Source organism: Bacillus rossius, chromosome 14 (assembly GCF_032445375.1).
Source record: "Bacillus rossius redtenbacheri isolate Brsri chromosome 14, Brsri_v3, whole genome shotgun sequence".
Classification (NCBI taxonomy): Eukaryota; Metazoa; Arthropoda; class Insecta; order Phasmatodea; family Bacillidae; genus Bacillus; species Bacillus rossius.
In genome coordinates, this window is record NC_086341.1 from 18227497 (window position 1) to 18244125 (window position 16629).

The 16629-nt window shown below is 37.6% G+C and overlaps 1 protein-coding gene across 1 annotated transcript in view; it reads right to left on the minus strand.

Moving 5' to 3' along the window:
• The window catches only part of LOC134538691 (junctophilin-1), a 386273-nt gene that overhangs the window by 113596 nt on the left and 256048 nt on the right, over window positions 1–16629 (minus strand). Inside the window, exons 6-8 of the mRNA XM_063380120.1 lie at window positions 14939–15057; window positions 9035–9785; window positions 7869–8223 (exon numbers count right to left, since the gene is read on the minus strand). Of these exons, the coding sequence (XP_063236190.1) occupies window positions 7869–8223; window positions 9035–9785; window positions 14939–15057 (1225 nt within the window). The remainder of the gene's footprint in view (window positions 1–7868; window positions 8224–9034; window positions 9786–14938; window positions 15058–16629) is intronic.

The following is a 16629-nucleotide window of genomic DNA, read 5'->3' on the forward strand; positions in this document are numbered from 1 at the left end:
TTTTCTAGGGTCAGATATTTTTTAAACCAACCTGAGGGTCAGGGACAACAATTAATATTCTTTGTATTTTTTTTAATGTTTTACTTTGTTCAGAAACCCATCAATGCAATATGTGACGTGATAAGAAACAAAAAAAAAAATCTTTTAAAAAGTATTAAGCAAAAAAAAAAAAACTAACAAGAATTTCTCTGCAACAATAAATTTAAGAAGAATTTCGCTAGAACAATAAATAATGTACAAAAAATATTTAAAATGTTTTTCAATACTTCTGTGAGAATCCCATAGCTTCATAAGAGTGAACAGCATCTGCTGACAAATTATCCCACATACAGGCAAACAAAGATGGCCAGTATAGGAGACTATACCAAACTACATATATTTTATTGAAATATGCTTTACATGGGTCATGCGAAGTGATGTTGTGGTACGTATGTCAGATAGTGATGGGTCGTTCGTGAACGATTCGTTCAAAAAGAACGAATCTTTGAGAGAACGAAATCTTGCGATTCGTTCGCGATGCAAAGTTCCGGCTCTTTGAGAGCCGGTACCTTGAAAGATTCGGAAGAACGAGAGAACGAGAGAACGAGATGAGAGAACCGGCCACGCGCCCGGTCTGATTCGTTCGTGAAATGATTCATGACGTCAGGAGTCTGAAGAATTAATAATCACAGCGTGCGCATGTTCACAAGAGCAAACAATAACTGATAAAATAAAATAGGGTAACATGAAAAGTATATATACCTGAAAAAGTCAACTGTTAAGTAGTGGTGTAAAATTGCTTTTTTACATTCACATACACAAATTAGGAAATAAAAAACAAAAAAAAACCGTATGAATTAAACGTAACAGGGAAAGTAACTACAAATGTTCACACTTACCATTTTTGGGTTAATTAATGTACTTCATTTGTCTCTCTTCATACTGAAACGCAGTAAGTTAGTAGTATTAAATTTTTGTATTTTTTTTCTCTAAATGTGTTGTTCTACATGTAAACACTTTACTGTCACTAGAGTGTAAATAGCCTGTATATTAATATTTGTAACTTAAAAAGTAAAAAAAATATAAATAATCTTGTTTCATATACGCAACTGTGATTCACTGGCTACGAAAAGCAATGTTCAAATACTAGCTATAGTGTGATTACAAATTAAAGTTAAGAAAAATCACTTTCGTAACATTCTTAGATTTAATGCTCCCGTATTATTGAGAATCACTGCAGGAAGCATTTGCAGCGATCAACAGTCAATAGTTTTTAACAGTCAGTATACAACTAGACGTTTGAAATTTCATTTACCCATGCAGAGTAGATAAAGATAACCACCCACGCGATCCAGCCTCCTCTCGTTATCGGGTCAAGCGATAACGAGGGGAGGCTGGAAGCAAACACGTAGCTAATACTCTAAAGGATGAACGAGTTACGACACCTGATAAAGGAGCCAGATCCCATACACAGAAAAGAACGAAATGAACGAGATGACCGAATCGTTCTGAACGAATCTTTCACGGAACTGATCCAAAAGAACCGAATCGGTCAAAAGACCCGTTCTGCCCATCACTAATGTCAGATGGCCACCAATGATATAGATTAATCTCTTCCACATGAGCTGCTTAGTGTTTTGAGCTTATTTAAAATTCATTAGTGTGTTTTTTTTAACTGCTGTATATATTCTATTAAAAAATGAAGAAACAAGTGAAAACCTTGCCAATGCTTAAGAATTACTGCTCTTCAAAATTAGGTATGTTCAATATCATTGCTAGCTCACATTGGTGCATAAGGCAATCATTTATGTATATTCCATAGCGTAGAAACTGTTGAGAGAATATGCGAGAAATTGCGGTGAGAGCAAATAACTTGTGCTTGAAAAATTGTATTGCATTTTATCAGTGACAACATAAAGATAAAAACAAAAAGTTCCTAATGAAATGATTAATGAACCAAGACCTTGGAGGGGTAAGAGCCTCCGACTAGTCGCAACATATAAAGGGAGGCCCCTTTATTTGAAAGGAAATAGGGAAGAAACATCCCCCCTGAACTTATTAAATTAATAAGAGATCTTGGTGAAGCAAGGTGAGCTGTTACACCTGTATTGTAAAGGTACGTAGTGATGCATGTTGAGAATGACAATTAGAGACAAGATATTATGGTTTCATTTTGAATTCAATTTCATTTTCAAAACAAAGAATTTTGGTGTTACTTTTTTTTAATTTTTAAAAAAGCTGTTTTCTAATGCTTACTCTGCCAAAATAGTGGTAAATTTATTATGCTCTATGTTTACGATGAAATAAATGGTAATAAATTTGTCCAAAACAGATACATTCAGAATTATATAAAATAAATTAAAACAATTGTGGTTTAAAAGTGATTCAATAAGAGATGTACAGTAAACCAAATTAAATTAATTTTTCTGATCCTTACAGTTTGGTACAATTTATTGTCTGGAAATATTGACATTCCTTGAATTTCAAACATTAAAATTTTAATATTTTTAATGACTTGAGTTATGTTTTGGTTAAATGCTACTTAGTTCCATGATACAATTTGGATTTCGATGCTAAATGGTGTATTAACTTGCATTTCGGTGTTATGAGATGTTTTTCAGTGTTATTTTGGTTTTATCGCAACCCACCATATAATCTTGTTTCTAATGATATTTAAACTGTCCAAACTGCTTTTATGTTTATGTAAATTTTTTGAATACCTACCAAAAATCTTATTTTATTTTTTTCAAAACCCCTCTCCAATTAAAACTCCTATACCTGGCACGGCCTCAGACCACAATCATCATTGATGTGGTCTCATCCTCAAAAACAAATTCATGTTATTAAAATTATGGCGAGAACGGAGAAAGGTATGCAGCTATCATAATGGTGCCAGAAATATACTAAATCCAGGGCAAATCGAAAGATTCCTTCCCCCCCCCCCCCCCCCCAACACGAATTACTGTACAACTTTTCAAACTCCAAAATTAAAAAAAAATTTTTCTAAAGACTGTACATATTTCCGGTCATAACTTGTAAACGTGATCTGCACATATTGCATAACTTGTAAGGGTAATTGCTACAAACTTGTTATTTTTATCCTACTATTAAGATAAACTTGTGCATTAAATAAATCTCAAAACTCAAATGGGTCTCCCGGATACCCAGGCTCCAGGGATTTTGTAAACCCTTCCCCCCCTCCTTTTCACAATAGCTTTTACTATAGCAAATGAAATCTTATTACAACTGATACTAAATTACGTCAAGTTTAACTATTATATGTGATGAAAAGTAGCTTAATCTTTTCACAGAGAGAGCCTGATCCAAAAACCTTCATTTAAGTAACATGTAGTCAGCTAATATCCAACATTGTTTCCAATTACATACAACTCGCTTCCTAGCTAAATATTGCTTGTTCCCATGGCATAGTACTTGGCTTTGGCTACTTGCTGACGTCACACTAGTGAACTGGTGCGATTATCATGATAGTTTTAGTTTCCCACATGAAATATGTTATTTCCTTGTGGGGCTAACAGACTAGATGTACAGCCTGTTGGTATGTATGCGGTTGAAACAAGGCGTGCAAGCAAGGTCCAGATTCGATTCATGCCTTAATGTGCTAAAACATTGGGCTAAATACTACAAAAATAGAATTACAGCAAAAATATGGAAATACCCAAGATGGCAGGGCTAAATGCCACTAATTAAAACAATTTATGTGCTAGTACAGACCTAAAGGTACATACGATCCAGGAAAAAAGCAAATATCCGCCTCCCAAACTTTCACGGAAACATGGCATTTGAGGTTTTATTGGTGTAGGGTTGTTTTAGGTTTGCATGGCATCAGACCAGAATCAATTACAAATATGTTAACAGGCAACATGTCCAAACAGAGAAATTTCACTAGATATGTTGTCTTAAAAGCTTGTTTCCTTTACAAGTTTCATAAGTTCTTAAATCATACGAGCCTGTAGCGTTACCTTGATTATACACTGTAAAAAAAAGGTAAATCAATTGTGAACAAAGAGTATTGAATTTGCTTGTTTTGCAGTGTATTAAGTTAAACTCAATGACATAATTTCAACCAAATGAACTAGAAGTACCTGTAGTTATAAAAGACTTTATGGTTTTATTTTTTGTCCAATTTCATTTTTAAAACAGCAAATTTTGATGCTATTGTTAAAATATTTTATAAATATGGTCTTGTAATACTTACTCCACTTAAATAGTTTCAATGTAAGCTGATTTTTATGATAAAATAATTAGTAATAAATTGGTCTAAAACTAGGTAGGTAATACATTTACAACAATAAAAATAAATGGGCGAGCATTTGTGGCTTGAAAGTGATTCAATGAGAGATACAAAACTAAACTAATTAAATTAATTATTTTCATCTATGCACTTTGGCAAAAAAATTTTTCTCGAAAATAATGACAGTCCCTGAATTTCAAACATTCAAAGATTATGTTTATTTTTTTGTGATTAAAATGTTTTGGTTAAATGCTGTGCATTTAGCATTTCGCTGCTATTATGTACATCAACACGAATTTCATTGTTATGAATTGTATTAACATGCTTTTCGATGTTATTTCCATTTTATCCCAATTCACCATATAATATCTTGTCCCTACATATTGACATCGTCCAAGCCTCCGAGCCCGATACGCCAGTACCCTCCCACCTTCCCCTCCAGCCACGGCATTCAAACCTCCCGCCGCGTGTGTAGTGGGGGGATAGAGTGCCACGGACCTGGAAAAGATGGTGCGAGAGGCTTTTGTTGAGGCTACCCGGCGGCCATGTTTTTCCCGGCAGTTCTTCTTCATCATCGCGGTGAGAGGGAGCTGAACTTGACGTAAACCGGACGTACCGCGGAGTGTTTATTTGAGTACGAGTTACCTTGTAGAGTTGAATTCGTAACTAAACGTGTGGACAATCTGTGCGCGCGCGCGCCCGTGACAATCAGCTCAGTGCTACCACGTGCGTGTTGTCCGAGTGCCGGATCACGTGTTTGCCTCCTCGACGTCTGGCGTGTGGGGCGCCCTAAGAACCCACCCATCTAATCATCAGAGCATGCCCGGCGCCGAGATCGGGCCAGGTTCAGGTGTCGCCGAGAACTGCAGCAAGGGGGTCGAGTCACGTCCTCACACGGGCGACGTCACGCCCTGAGGCGAGAGTCTCCGCCGGGTCCGTGCCCCTTGACACGGTGGCGCCCAGTAAACTCGCACGTCTCATTAACAATACCCCCGACCATGTCAATATAGTAGTTTGCGGTAGAGGTACTTGCAGTGGCGTAGCCAGGATTTGTGTATAGGGGATGTTAAGAAGCATGCCCCCCCCCCTCCCCCTGTATTAAAGTGGGGGTTCCTGGGGTCCTCCCCCAGGAAAATTTGGATTTTAAGGTGTAAAATAGTGCTATTTTAGCAGTTTTTGGTACTTAAATTTAAATATTGTAATGGTAAAAATGTTATTAATTTTAATATTAAATTTGTTTGTATGATGAATAAGAAATTAATTAAAGATTTGGTGCTAAGGGGAGGGGGGGGGGGGGGGTTGAACCCGTAAAACACACCCCTGGCTACGCCCCAGGGTACTTGTCCTCTTTGACTTCAGATGGGTCTCAGTAGGGCAAAGATTGACAAACACTTACCTTCAGAGTTAAAATCTCGTAACCAGCATACACATCTGTCGTATATTGCGTATTTGCTTTAGCAAATGTGCATGCTGAATGCAATAAGGTCAAGTAGCAAGAGGTGGCTGGTTCGACGACTGTCTATTCGAAACTTCCAGCATGTTAGGACCGTTGAGAGAAACTAAGGGACAGTAGGGGGGCAAAAATATTTGTTGGGGCCCCTCTCCATTACTTAGTATACAAATTTCAACCACACAGTTAAAAAAAATAATCTCAAGGTTGTACACATTACCATGCGTACACAACCGACAAAATTAATGACCACCCGGCCAGCTTATCTTGTATTTGTGACGTACCAAGGAGCCCAACGCCCAAGTTATCTCCAAGATAAAATGAATACACAGAGAATTCTGATACCCCCAGATGTGGGTAAGTTATTTTTCGAAAAAACTAATTCAAGTTAAGTTTAATATAGGGTGCAAAAATTTTTAACACTGCTATTTGATTCTCTGGGAAATACCTAGATGTTGAACATTCTTAAATTGGTTTGACGAACAAAAATTTCCCTCTTCAATGCACTGGACCAATTTCAGGGAAGAAAAATGGTCACTGTAAAAGTTTTAACTACAAACAAGTCTTGTATGGAAAGCAATTCATTTTTAATAATGAAAATTTGAGCATAAAACGAACTTTTGTCTTGGCTTAAAATTTTTTTTTATTTCCTACAACAAATAACTAGACAAAGTGAAAAAAATTAATTGGTTTAAAACTAGCAAGTTATAAGTATAGCTGAAACCCAAATGTATTACTTAATTTTCAACTTTTTAATAAGTTTGTACCCATGTCTGGTTACCACCCTACATGTAAATTCCATTTTAAATGTGACATATACTACGTACTCCAATAGCATGGCTTTTATTCCACCAAGGACAAAGCCTTCTGGTTATTAAAACAAACGAAACATAAAATTCCTCTTGCAGGTATTCATCACAATGCAGGAAAATCTTCACAACGTTTTTTTTCTTAAATCCACCTCTTTTGAGGAAACAGATCTCCAATGTTTTTTTCCTTGATTTTTGATTCCCAATCAATCAAGACAGATATATAAAATGGAAGTGTCTGTGATTTCTGAATTACTACGTATAAAATATTGATCCTGTTAAATTAGATACCTTAACCGAATTGTTGAAAAATAATGTTAAACATATTTTATTGTCCATCTGTAAAAATAATAGATTTAAATAAAAAAAAACTACTGATGCTATCGACTTGAAACTAAAGCAAGTTTTTGACAGTAAACCCTACATTAATTGAATATTTTGTGATGTCTCATTATGATTTTCCTAAAGCATTATAATGTTTTGTTATAACTTATTTTGAATTCATACTTTAAGTGTGCTGATAAATAACACATTTTAATATATTTTCATTTACATTTAAATTAATGTTAAACACCTATAATTTAATTTAATTATAATTATATACTTTTATATATACTACATATTTATGTTTAAGTATGAACTTCAATAAAAGTTATTTCACCCATGGACAGCTATACATAACATGTTGTAGAGTTATTGGTTCCACTAAATTATATATGCCCGAGCCTGAGCAAAAATCAAAAGAAATTTTTTTGCGGAAAGCTCTAATGTAACTTGAACTTGGTACATGTTAATCAAAAACTGCCCAACTTTTCTAACTGAATAACCTGTGAAGATTCAGTCTCTTCACGCGAATGAAGTGGCGGGTACAGCTAGTTATGACACATCTATAGTGATGAGTTTTGTTAATGCTTTACACTGGTCGGACCCTTCCAAACCAAACTCCCGGTTATGCTCATATTAATGGGCTTAAGAAACAGCAGTCAAGGGCATGGGCCTAGATACTGGGTTGGGGGGGGGGGGGGGAAATCAAAAAGCCCCTCACTAAGAGAGCCCACTTGCACTTGCAAAATCATAACATAACTGTGAAATTGGAATGGTATAAACTATATCTCGCGGGTTCCCACCTGGGAATCTTGCAGATTTTCGCCCATGGTCGAAGGCGAATCTGTAGGAGGAGGGAGAGATGGACGGGATATATCATCCCCTGAAACTTTAAAGAAATCCTAAAAAAAAAAAGTTATCATTCCCCCCAACGGAAGGAAATAATTAAAAATCATCCAGCGAGCAAAAAAGGTTCCTGCCTGTTCCAGGCCCCGAGGAATTAGTGTGACGTTACAAGTGGATTCCCTGACTCCCTGGAGGGACTTGAACTGACCTTGAGCGCGGGCTCCCTCTTATTCCCGGGGTTGATGTACAGCGACTCAGTCCTCTTGGGCTGCCCGGGTGACGGTATTATGTCCTGGCCGAGCCCCCTCTTCCGGAGGATCGCGTCCTCAAAGGGGAGGGGCAGCTGGCCGCCCACAGAGTTGGGGAGGGTGTACAAGGGGGCCTGGGTGCCGGGGGCCACCCCCGGGCCCACGGCGGCGCCATTCCCGGCGGCGCCCGGCGGCATCGGGCCGGGCGTGGCACCCCGCGCGACACGGTCCGCCGACGCCTCCCGTCCCGGCGGCGCCTTGTCCACCGACGACTGTCGAGAGCCCATGCTCAGTCTGGCCGTGGCCCTCGTGTACCTACGCAAGGCGGCTCGTCTGGGTGCCACGGCAAACTCACCCCGGGCAAGTAATCAAGACACTCGCTAGGTTATTTTCAAAAGTTTATTTATTTGAGAAAAGGAAGAAAAAAATTTAAGTGCAGTAAAGAAAAAGTAGTGTACGTGAGCACTTGCAGACAGAAAAATACCACCACCTCAAAGAACACGTTCACAATGCTTGTTAGTCGAGTAACATGCCAAAGCCAAACAGAGTTTGTTAGTCTAATGTAAAACGTATTAAGTCACACTACACGAAAGAAAAAAAACAAGTCTAGTTTTGTGTTATTTCGCTAAGCTACAGAGTCATTCCCCACATCGTTACATTAAACAAAAAAACACAGCACATTTACAATAATTCTTACATGACCTGACTGGCATGTGTCAAAGTCACAATCTTATTTTTTTTAGTTTCACTTTCAGGAACCAGCCTGGCCAAAGAGCACAAATGTAAAAGAGTGAAACTTTACATAAAGTCCTCTCCCATTTCACAACGACCAAATAAATCTACAGTATAAGTAACTTTGCAACAACTGCAAAAAATGTATTAAGCTTAAAATAGTTTTGTTTGTAGACAAGCTTTATTAGTAGAACAACATGCACCAAACAGGCTAGCTACAACGAACCGGGCAAACAAAGTGCAGTTATTTTCGGTTAACGTTTTCATACAACTGAAGAAGCAAGTAGCAAACTCCCCACGTGCATGTACAGTGAAAGACTCATGATTCTTCATGACCAGGAAGAAACCAGCACAGCTGCATACGTGAAGAAGATGGTGGTGCTATTTGGAGTACCTGTCTACACTGCTGTCTCTGCTCGGGGGCCTTTTGTAGTGGTCGAAGCGGTCGTTCATGGCTTGCTGGTAGCTGAACGCGGGCGTCTCCGAGGCCTTGACCAGCTTCGAGTTCCTCCGCAGGTTGCTGTTGGGGACGGAGGCCTGGTCCCCGGGCGCCGCCATGTCGTCTTGGACGGACGCCTGCTGCGGTATGGAGTTGGGTATCCGGTTGGTCGGCGACGTCTGCTCCCCCGGCCCGACCTTGTTCATGTACGGCTTGCCCACGTCCGCGTCCGCCGTCGCTATCGTTGGGGCGTTCACCGCGTTCTGCTGCAAGTACTGGTCGCGCTGCTGCTGCAGCTGCTGCTGCTGCTGCAGTTGTTGCTGCTGCAGATGCTGCTGCTGTTGGTAGTGCTGCTGCTGCAGTTGCTGCTGCTGCTGTTGCAGTTGCTGCTGCTGGTACTGCTGCTGTTGAAGTTGCTGCTGTTGGTACTGCTGCTGTTGCATCTGTTGCTGCTGCAGCTGTTGCTGCTGCTGTTGCTGCTGCTGCTGCTGCTGCTGCTGCTGCTGCTGCAACGGCACCTGCGGCTTGCTCGCGGGAAGCTGATTATGCTGCTGGTACTGCTGAGACTGCTGGGCTTGCATGTTCTGTTGCGGCGGGACTGGTTTCTGACCCGCAGACGGCTGAGAAAGTATGGACTTCCCCGGTTGAGCATTTTCAGGTGGTGGTCGGAATTTAGGAACATCTCTAGTTCTTATCCTGTCTAAGCCTGCAACATTACAGAATTCCTTTAATGAAAATTATATATGTATATATATAAAAAAAGGCTCACACTAAAAATTTTCAATATGTACAATGCCATGAATAACATACTTTTAAGGTCACTTAAAATACATAAGGAAATATAACATTAACAAAACCTTTTAGTTAAGTCTGTTCTTTATTTGAGTTGGGCATTACGTCTCATCGAAAGCGAGGTTGTAACCGACAATGACACACGGTACAATTCAGAGATGTTTAGTGACGGAATCGGCCATGGCCTACAGTAAGTAACGATCCCAAAATTTTCCTGCGAGTGATATGAGGACACATTTGAAAACAGAAATAGGAATGACAATGACCGAGACTCAAACCCAGGATCTCAGTAATGCAATTGCAGTGTCTCACCTCTACAACACAGCATCACATATAGAGCATCCCACTCTTAGATTGCAGTGTGGAAGTAAATGGGCGCATTCTCTCTCTCTAACACACGCCGATTGCCGTTAGCGCTGTCGTTTTTTCGTGTGTTGTTGCCAAATATCAAACAAAATTAAAATTTTAATTTTTGGACTAAGCTTTTTTTCATATTGTATAGCATCGAAATACGCATCAGTCAATGCTTATTTTGAATACTTAACAATATTTTAAGTGTCCGAAAAAATTAAAAAACATAATATATTCACTGCGAACGGTTTTGAAGTATTCCGAGATGTTTCACATAACAAAAAATAACCTACATGTGTATTTCATTCAGATTTTTTTTATTAATAAATTAATGTCTTAGGACGCCACCGAACAAATGTTAAGATAAAAACTATACAGGTTTCACTTAAATAATTTTTTTAATATATTGAAATGCATTTTCTCACAAACTGACACATCAAAAAGTTGACCCGCGGAAAACTTTTTTTCTATTAAAGATAGATGGGGGACGAAAGCGTGAAAAATGTTCACAATGAATTGAATTAGTTTTTAAAAGCAGCTCCATCTCAATTGCTTCTACAGTTTCCGTGGAAATAGCTGTTAAAGATGTGTCTTATCAGTACAAGAGCGCGCTGCAATAGAGGTTTCTCTCACAAGCTGCCGTCGTAAGAGAAAACAGGGTCGTAAGTTTAGATAGGTGGGGTTCTGTCCTGCAAGCAATTTCAAATGCATGGCTTCCTTAGTCAACCATGTATTTTCTTAGACACGCATTTCTGAAAACCAGCCTGCCAGTTAGTATCGCGTCTCGCGACGAAGCAACGCGTTGTGTACGGTGACTCGTTACAGTTATAATTTTGACAAACAAATTATATATTCACATACGTGATTTTATTTTCTACATTTATTTTTATTACGTACATATAAAATATGGAAGTTATAACACCGAAAAGAAATTATATCGGTAGGCTACGCGGGAGGGAGCGCAAAATTGTGTTGAATGAATTTGAGTAATTTTCAAAAATATGAGTGTTTGCAATGCAATTAAGGAAGCTTACCATTCTTCTGGTCAGCTCTGTGCTACTCTTATGGAACGGGTATCAACATTGGTCAGCGGTAGCGATAGTGATTAAAAGGTTTGTGATGTTATTAATTTCTTAATCAAGTTAACGTTACATTTATCGTATAAATTCCTATGAATGAAATGTGTGTGAACAGATTCTTGTTTTAAGTTAAAGTTAAAAAAAAATTTCTTATCGGCACAGCCTAAAGGTGAAGGAAGATTTTGATGATTATTTTTCTTTACATTAGAACAAAAAGGGATTTTTATATCCTTAAACCCATATTTTTTCCCTTCCCCTTGCAGTAATGGTTGTTACAAAATATATTTTAATCGAATCTTGAACATAATATGTAAAATGTATCAAATAAATAACGAAGGAATTTAATAGCGATGATGGTACAAAATTTTGAATTATTTTTCTATCCTTCTCAACACCAAGCATCTTATCAAACATTGTTTTTGACAAAGTTTTAGAAAATAATTATGATATTTACAAACAATTTAAACAGATTTGATAAGGTGTCTACTAAGGCAGTTACGTTTTTTTTTGTCCGGTGAAAATATTTTTCGAACCCACGCAGTTATGGCTGGTCGTATCAAAAATTTCTTTAGAAAACATTTTTTGGCATTAGATACTCCGAATTATCATACGTTAAAACGGATGCGATATTATTCATATTATGGGAGTTGTTGCGATTTTTCTGTTTTTCAAAAAATTTTCCCCATTTCGACCTAATTGTTCGGATGTTTCCCATAACTACTCGACCGAGAATTTCCATTACCGTATTTTATTTATCACTTTGGACATGACTTGTCCAAAAATACGGCATTTATCGGGCCCATGAAAATGTGATTTATATAATATATATATATATAAATCACACACATATATATATGGGATTTTTAGAACATAAAAGAAAACTATAAGAAATTTTCGTCTACAATATGTAGTTTTTATTTGAAATTTACTTAAAAGTGGCATTATTACAAATTTATATGTGTAATAGTATAAAATATTATAAATTACGATATGATTTCTTAAAATGCTTCTTGTTCGATACGAATTACAAAGACACACAGCTCCTGAAATTCGTAATGTGTTAGAGATTTGGCAACAGCGCGCGCCATAAGCCGTGTACTGCAATCTAAGAGTGGGACGGGCTATAGTAAGTTAACTTTTCTTAACTCATGATAGCTTGTCAAAAGCAAAATATAAATTTTTTTATCAACTTCCTCACTGAAGATGCAAATACATATTAGAATGTCAAAATTGGTAGATTTTCTAGAAGATAAGGAAAAATAAAAACTAAGTGAAAGCAATTGTAAAGAAAATGGTATTATGTTTATTTGGTGACTTTGAATAAGTTACTGCCAAACATGTTTATTTTGTTTACAGGAAGTCCCCACAATTCTCTAAAAAAAAAATTCCGTGATTTTTGCTAGACTTACCGTGACAAAATTACAAATTACCCTTACTAATTTTTTTAAAAAAATAACTTGGGTACCTATTTTACAACTTTCTGAAAGAAATAATACAATAACCAGCCCCCACCATCCTCATATTGGCTTAGTTCAAACAGAATCTTTCATACACCTTTTAATGTGTATAACTCTACATTAAATGCTTCCATAGTCTGGGTGAAGGCAGACTGGAGCATGATATTTTCCCTCAATTTACTATCAATTGGCAATTTCCCTGACTTTCCAGAATGTGGACAAGAAAATTTTGCTGAATTTGTGTTTTGAGACTGAAAAACCATAAAAAACTCACATACCAAGTTTTGCATGTAATAAATTGCTACACTTAAGGCTCAAGCTAACATACTATGTAGTTTTTTTTCTCTTCCCTTCCCCTTGCCATGGATGTTAGTCAAGGGCATTTCCTGCAAATTTAATTAATTTTGGGTGTATGCAATTTCAAAGGACCTTTTTTGTAGAAAAATTGCAGTAATAATGCTGACAGATAAAAAAAAAAAGCAGGTTATAAGAAAAGATTAGTGAACTTTGTAAAGATGAACGTTTATTGTTTTTCATGTTCATTGTTTGAAAAATGAGAACATTGAAAATCCAGAGAGTGTGAATATTGGTAGATACAGATAAATACTCTAACAGTTACATCGGTATATCACTAATTTATCACGGAAACTCTCCAGCAATTTATGTACTGCCATAGATTACTAAATCATTAGATATACAATAGTGTGAAATTTTAAAACTCACAAATAATGTTCAGTATGTACTTGGTGACAAAAAATGCTAAAAAACAACAGATACTCAAAAGAGATTATGGTAATGAATCTCCAAGGATGTACCTTAAAACCGAAAATGACATCATTGAAACAGAGAACCGACATGAACAAAAGAGATGCTTCTCTTCTGGTGAATCTCAGTCCACGCGCTAGAATACCTACTGTATAAAAAAATGTGAGGAGTCTTTCAGTTCTCTCCAGAGATGTGCAACATATCAGCTCGGTAATGAAAAAAATCCATGTGTTCTCATGTAAACACACTTATAATACGAAACTCTGACACAAAATTTAAGGTACAATTCTAATAGTACTGAGCATGATAAATATAAGCAAATTGTGTTTCAACTATGTATTTTTACGCGAAGCAAATGAGGTTTCCATACCCACCGCTAGAATTCATTGCCAGAGCCAAATTTTAAACGATATAATGAAACGGCTCTGCTAATAGTGAAAAAATACTAGAAAATGTATAAAATTCCGGCTTTCAATCTGATTTTTAAAAGAAAAAAAAAAAAAAAGGAATTTTATTAAAATACTGCCCATCTTGTTAAAATTCATCAAATGGTTATTACTTTGAAGTTTCCCTTTGTCTTTTATAACTTTAGTTCCCGCCATCCGCCACAGATGGCAGCATTGTGGTCACACGTTTCCGTTCCAGGCGGATTCGAGTTCCCTTTACGAGATCGCTCCCACCGATTGCAGCGTACAGAGACTAGAGGTGGGTTGCAGTGTATCAACCTGCTACTTTTTAACTGATACATGCCTGTATCAAGTACTGCAAACGAGTACACCATTCAAGTATCAAGTACTTTAGTATCAGTTTAGAATTCGCCTGGAACACCACCACGGCCAATGTGCGCAGAACCCGATCGCAGATGACGGTCACTTGGGCGGAGCTTGTGAAAGGGGAGGGAGCATCACGACGAATAAAGGATAAAGAAGGGAAAGAATGTAGGGGTGGAAGCGCAGGGGAAGGCATTGAAGGAGAGGCACAGAGTGAAATTGTTACTAGTCATTTTGTTTATTGTTCCATATCAAAGTACGCTCAGTGCGCAGTGCGTGCTTCTTGCGAAGACTGAAGACTCAGATTACGAAAGGCGTGGAAAGACAACACCGATACCTTTTTTTCGACTACAAAGAATGTAGAATGTAGAATGAGGAAACTGATACCTTTCTACGAAGAACGTGGAAAGAGAAAACCGATACCTTTTTACGCTGGTGATGACGGCACGGAGGATGTGTAACCTGTAACGAGAATGCTGATACCATGTTGCTTCCTGGGACCGCTACTGTTGTAGCTGATACAGAAGTATCAGCTACTTGTAACCAGTACATTACTGTATCAGAAACTGGTTGGAACAGATACCGAAAATTGCTGTAACGGCCCACCTCTAATCAGAGACTGAAACGAGAACGAGCGGGACTGACCGGGCTGCTGGAAGTCCGGCGCGAACTGCTTGGCCGTGACCCGCGCGATCTCCGAGTCCTCCCGGGCGTGGTCCGCAGCCATGTCTGCCAACTCGGCCTTCCCTCGGGCGGTCGCCGTCCTGGAACCACGCCGGAACACACCCCCTCTGCATTCCCCCTCACTTCAGAAAAAAAAGAAGCTAAAACTTAAAACTAGAAAATTATGCACAGCTCAAATGCGCTTGGAATTATTTTTTTTTTTTTTTTTTACATTCCTTGAAATTTCTTCACTAATGGAACCAGGATGAGCACGTTATGGGAAATCAGGGATGAACCGGGGAAAGTCGGGCAAGTTTGAAATGGTCAGGTCAGGAAATTTACTTTGAATCCTGAAAAGAATTCTTGATATTCCAGTGAGGGAAACAAATCATGGTCTGGTCTGACATCACCCAGTCTGTAAAAGTGTAATTTTTTTCCAGAGGAGGTTTTAGTGCATTAGTGCACTATAAAATGATTTATGCAAGATTATATTAAATTTAAACAGAAATAAAGATAGTAGAGCGAGAACTAGGTGAGTCATGGTGATTTTGGAAGCTAGAGTTTCTTATTTTACTTTCAAAAATATGCAAAATAGAGAAATTATTTTTAAAAAATTGGGAATTTTGATTTTTTTTTTGTCTTGGAAAGTCAGAAGAAAGTAAGGAAACTCAATTGAAATCCAGAAAAAGTCATGCACCAGTTTGCCATCACAGAGACGGTGAACACTTTTTTTAATGGTGTTTTATTGCATAGTCATATATACTATAAAATGGTGCATTTACATAGGCGTGCCCAGACATTTGCATTAGGGGGGGCCCTGCTAAATTTTTTAATCAGAAGCTGAATTTAGAATGTTAAATAGCCTAAATACATTCATTCATTGCTGTGTTTATATTGTTGTGCAGTATCGAGATATGTTTACTAGTTAATATTTATATCCGTATAATTTTAACAATCTTGAAAATATGTTTTTTTTTTCCATAGACAATGTTTAAAGGGTAGGTACCTACTTACACATTTTTCCCTCTCGAATTTTCCAATAGCTTGGTCCAGATCTACCTTGAAATGAACTTCTTTTTAGTGAATGCAAACACAGCAATTCAGACAACAGAACTTTAACAAACCTCTTAAAAAAATTTTATTGCTTGGCCATTTTAAGGGACCTCGTGTTTTAAATAAACTAAGGCGGCTGTATTTCCAGAACGATAAAATGTTTAAAAATATTATTAATTAGCACGCTGCAACACTGAAAAACAGTTTGAGTGTCACAGTGCCAGGAATATATGAATATTAACGAACGCATTAGAGAAAATGCCGATCTGAGTGATTACATTAGGGGGGGCCATGGCCCACCTGGCCCCCCCTGTAGGCACGCCTATGTGCATTTATGTACGCCAATGGGGATGAGGAGGCTTGAATTTAATTTTTTTTTCTTCAGAAAAATATACAAATTAGGTGAATTTTGTTTTTAAAATTAGTCACTGGAATTGTTAATTTTTGTCTTGAGAAATCAGGTGAAAGTCAGGGAAATTCTATAATAGATTTGTGGGGACACACTATTATGGTAAAACATCTGTATGAATTGAAATAAAACCAAAATAATGAAGTGAAAATGTAATAAACTTTCATAGAATCAAATTTTTTTGTCAAGATTCCTTTAAATTAAACTTTTA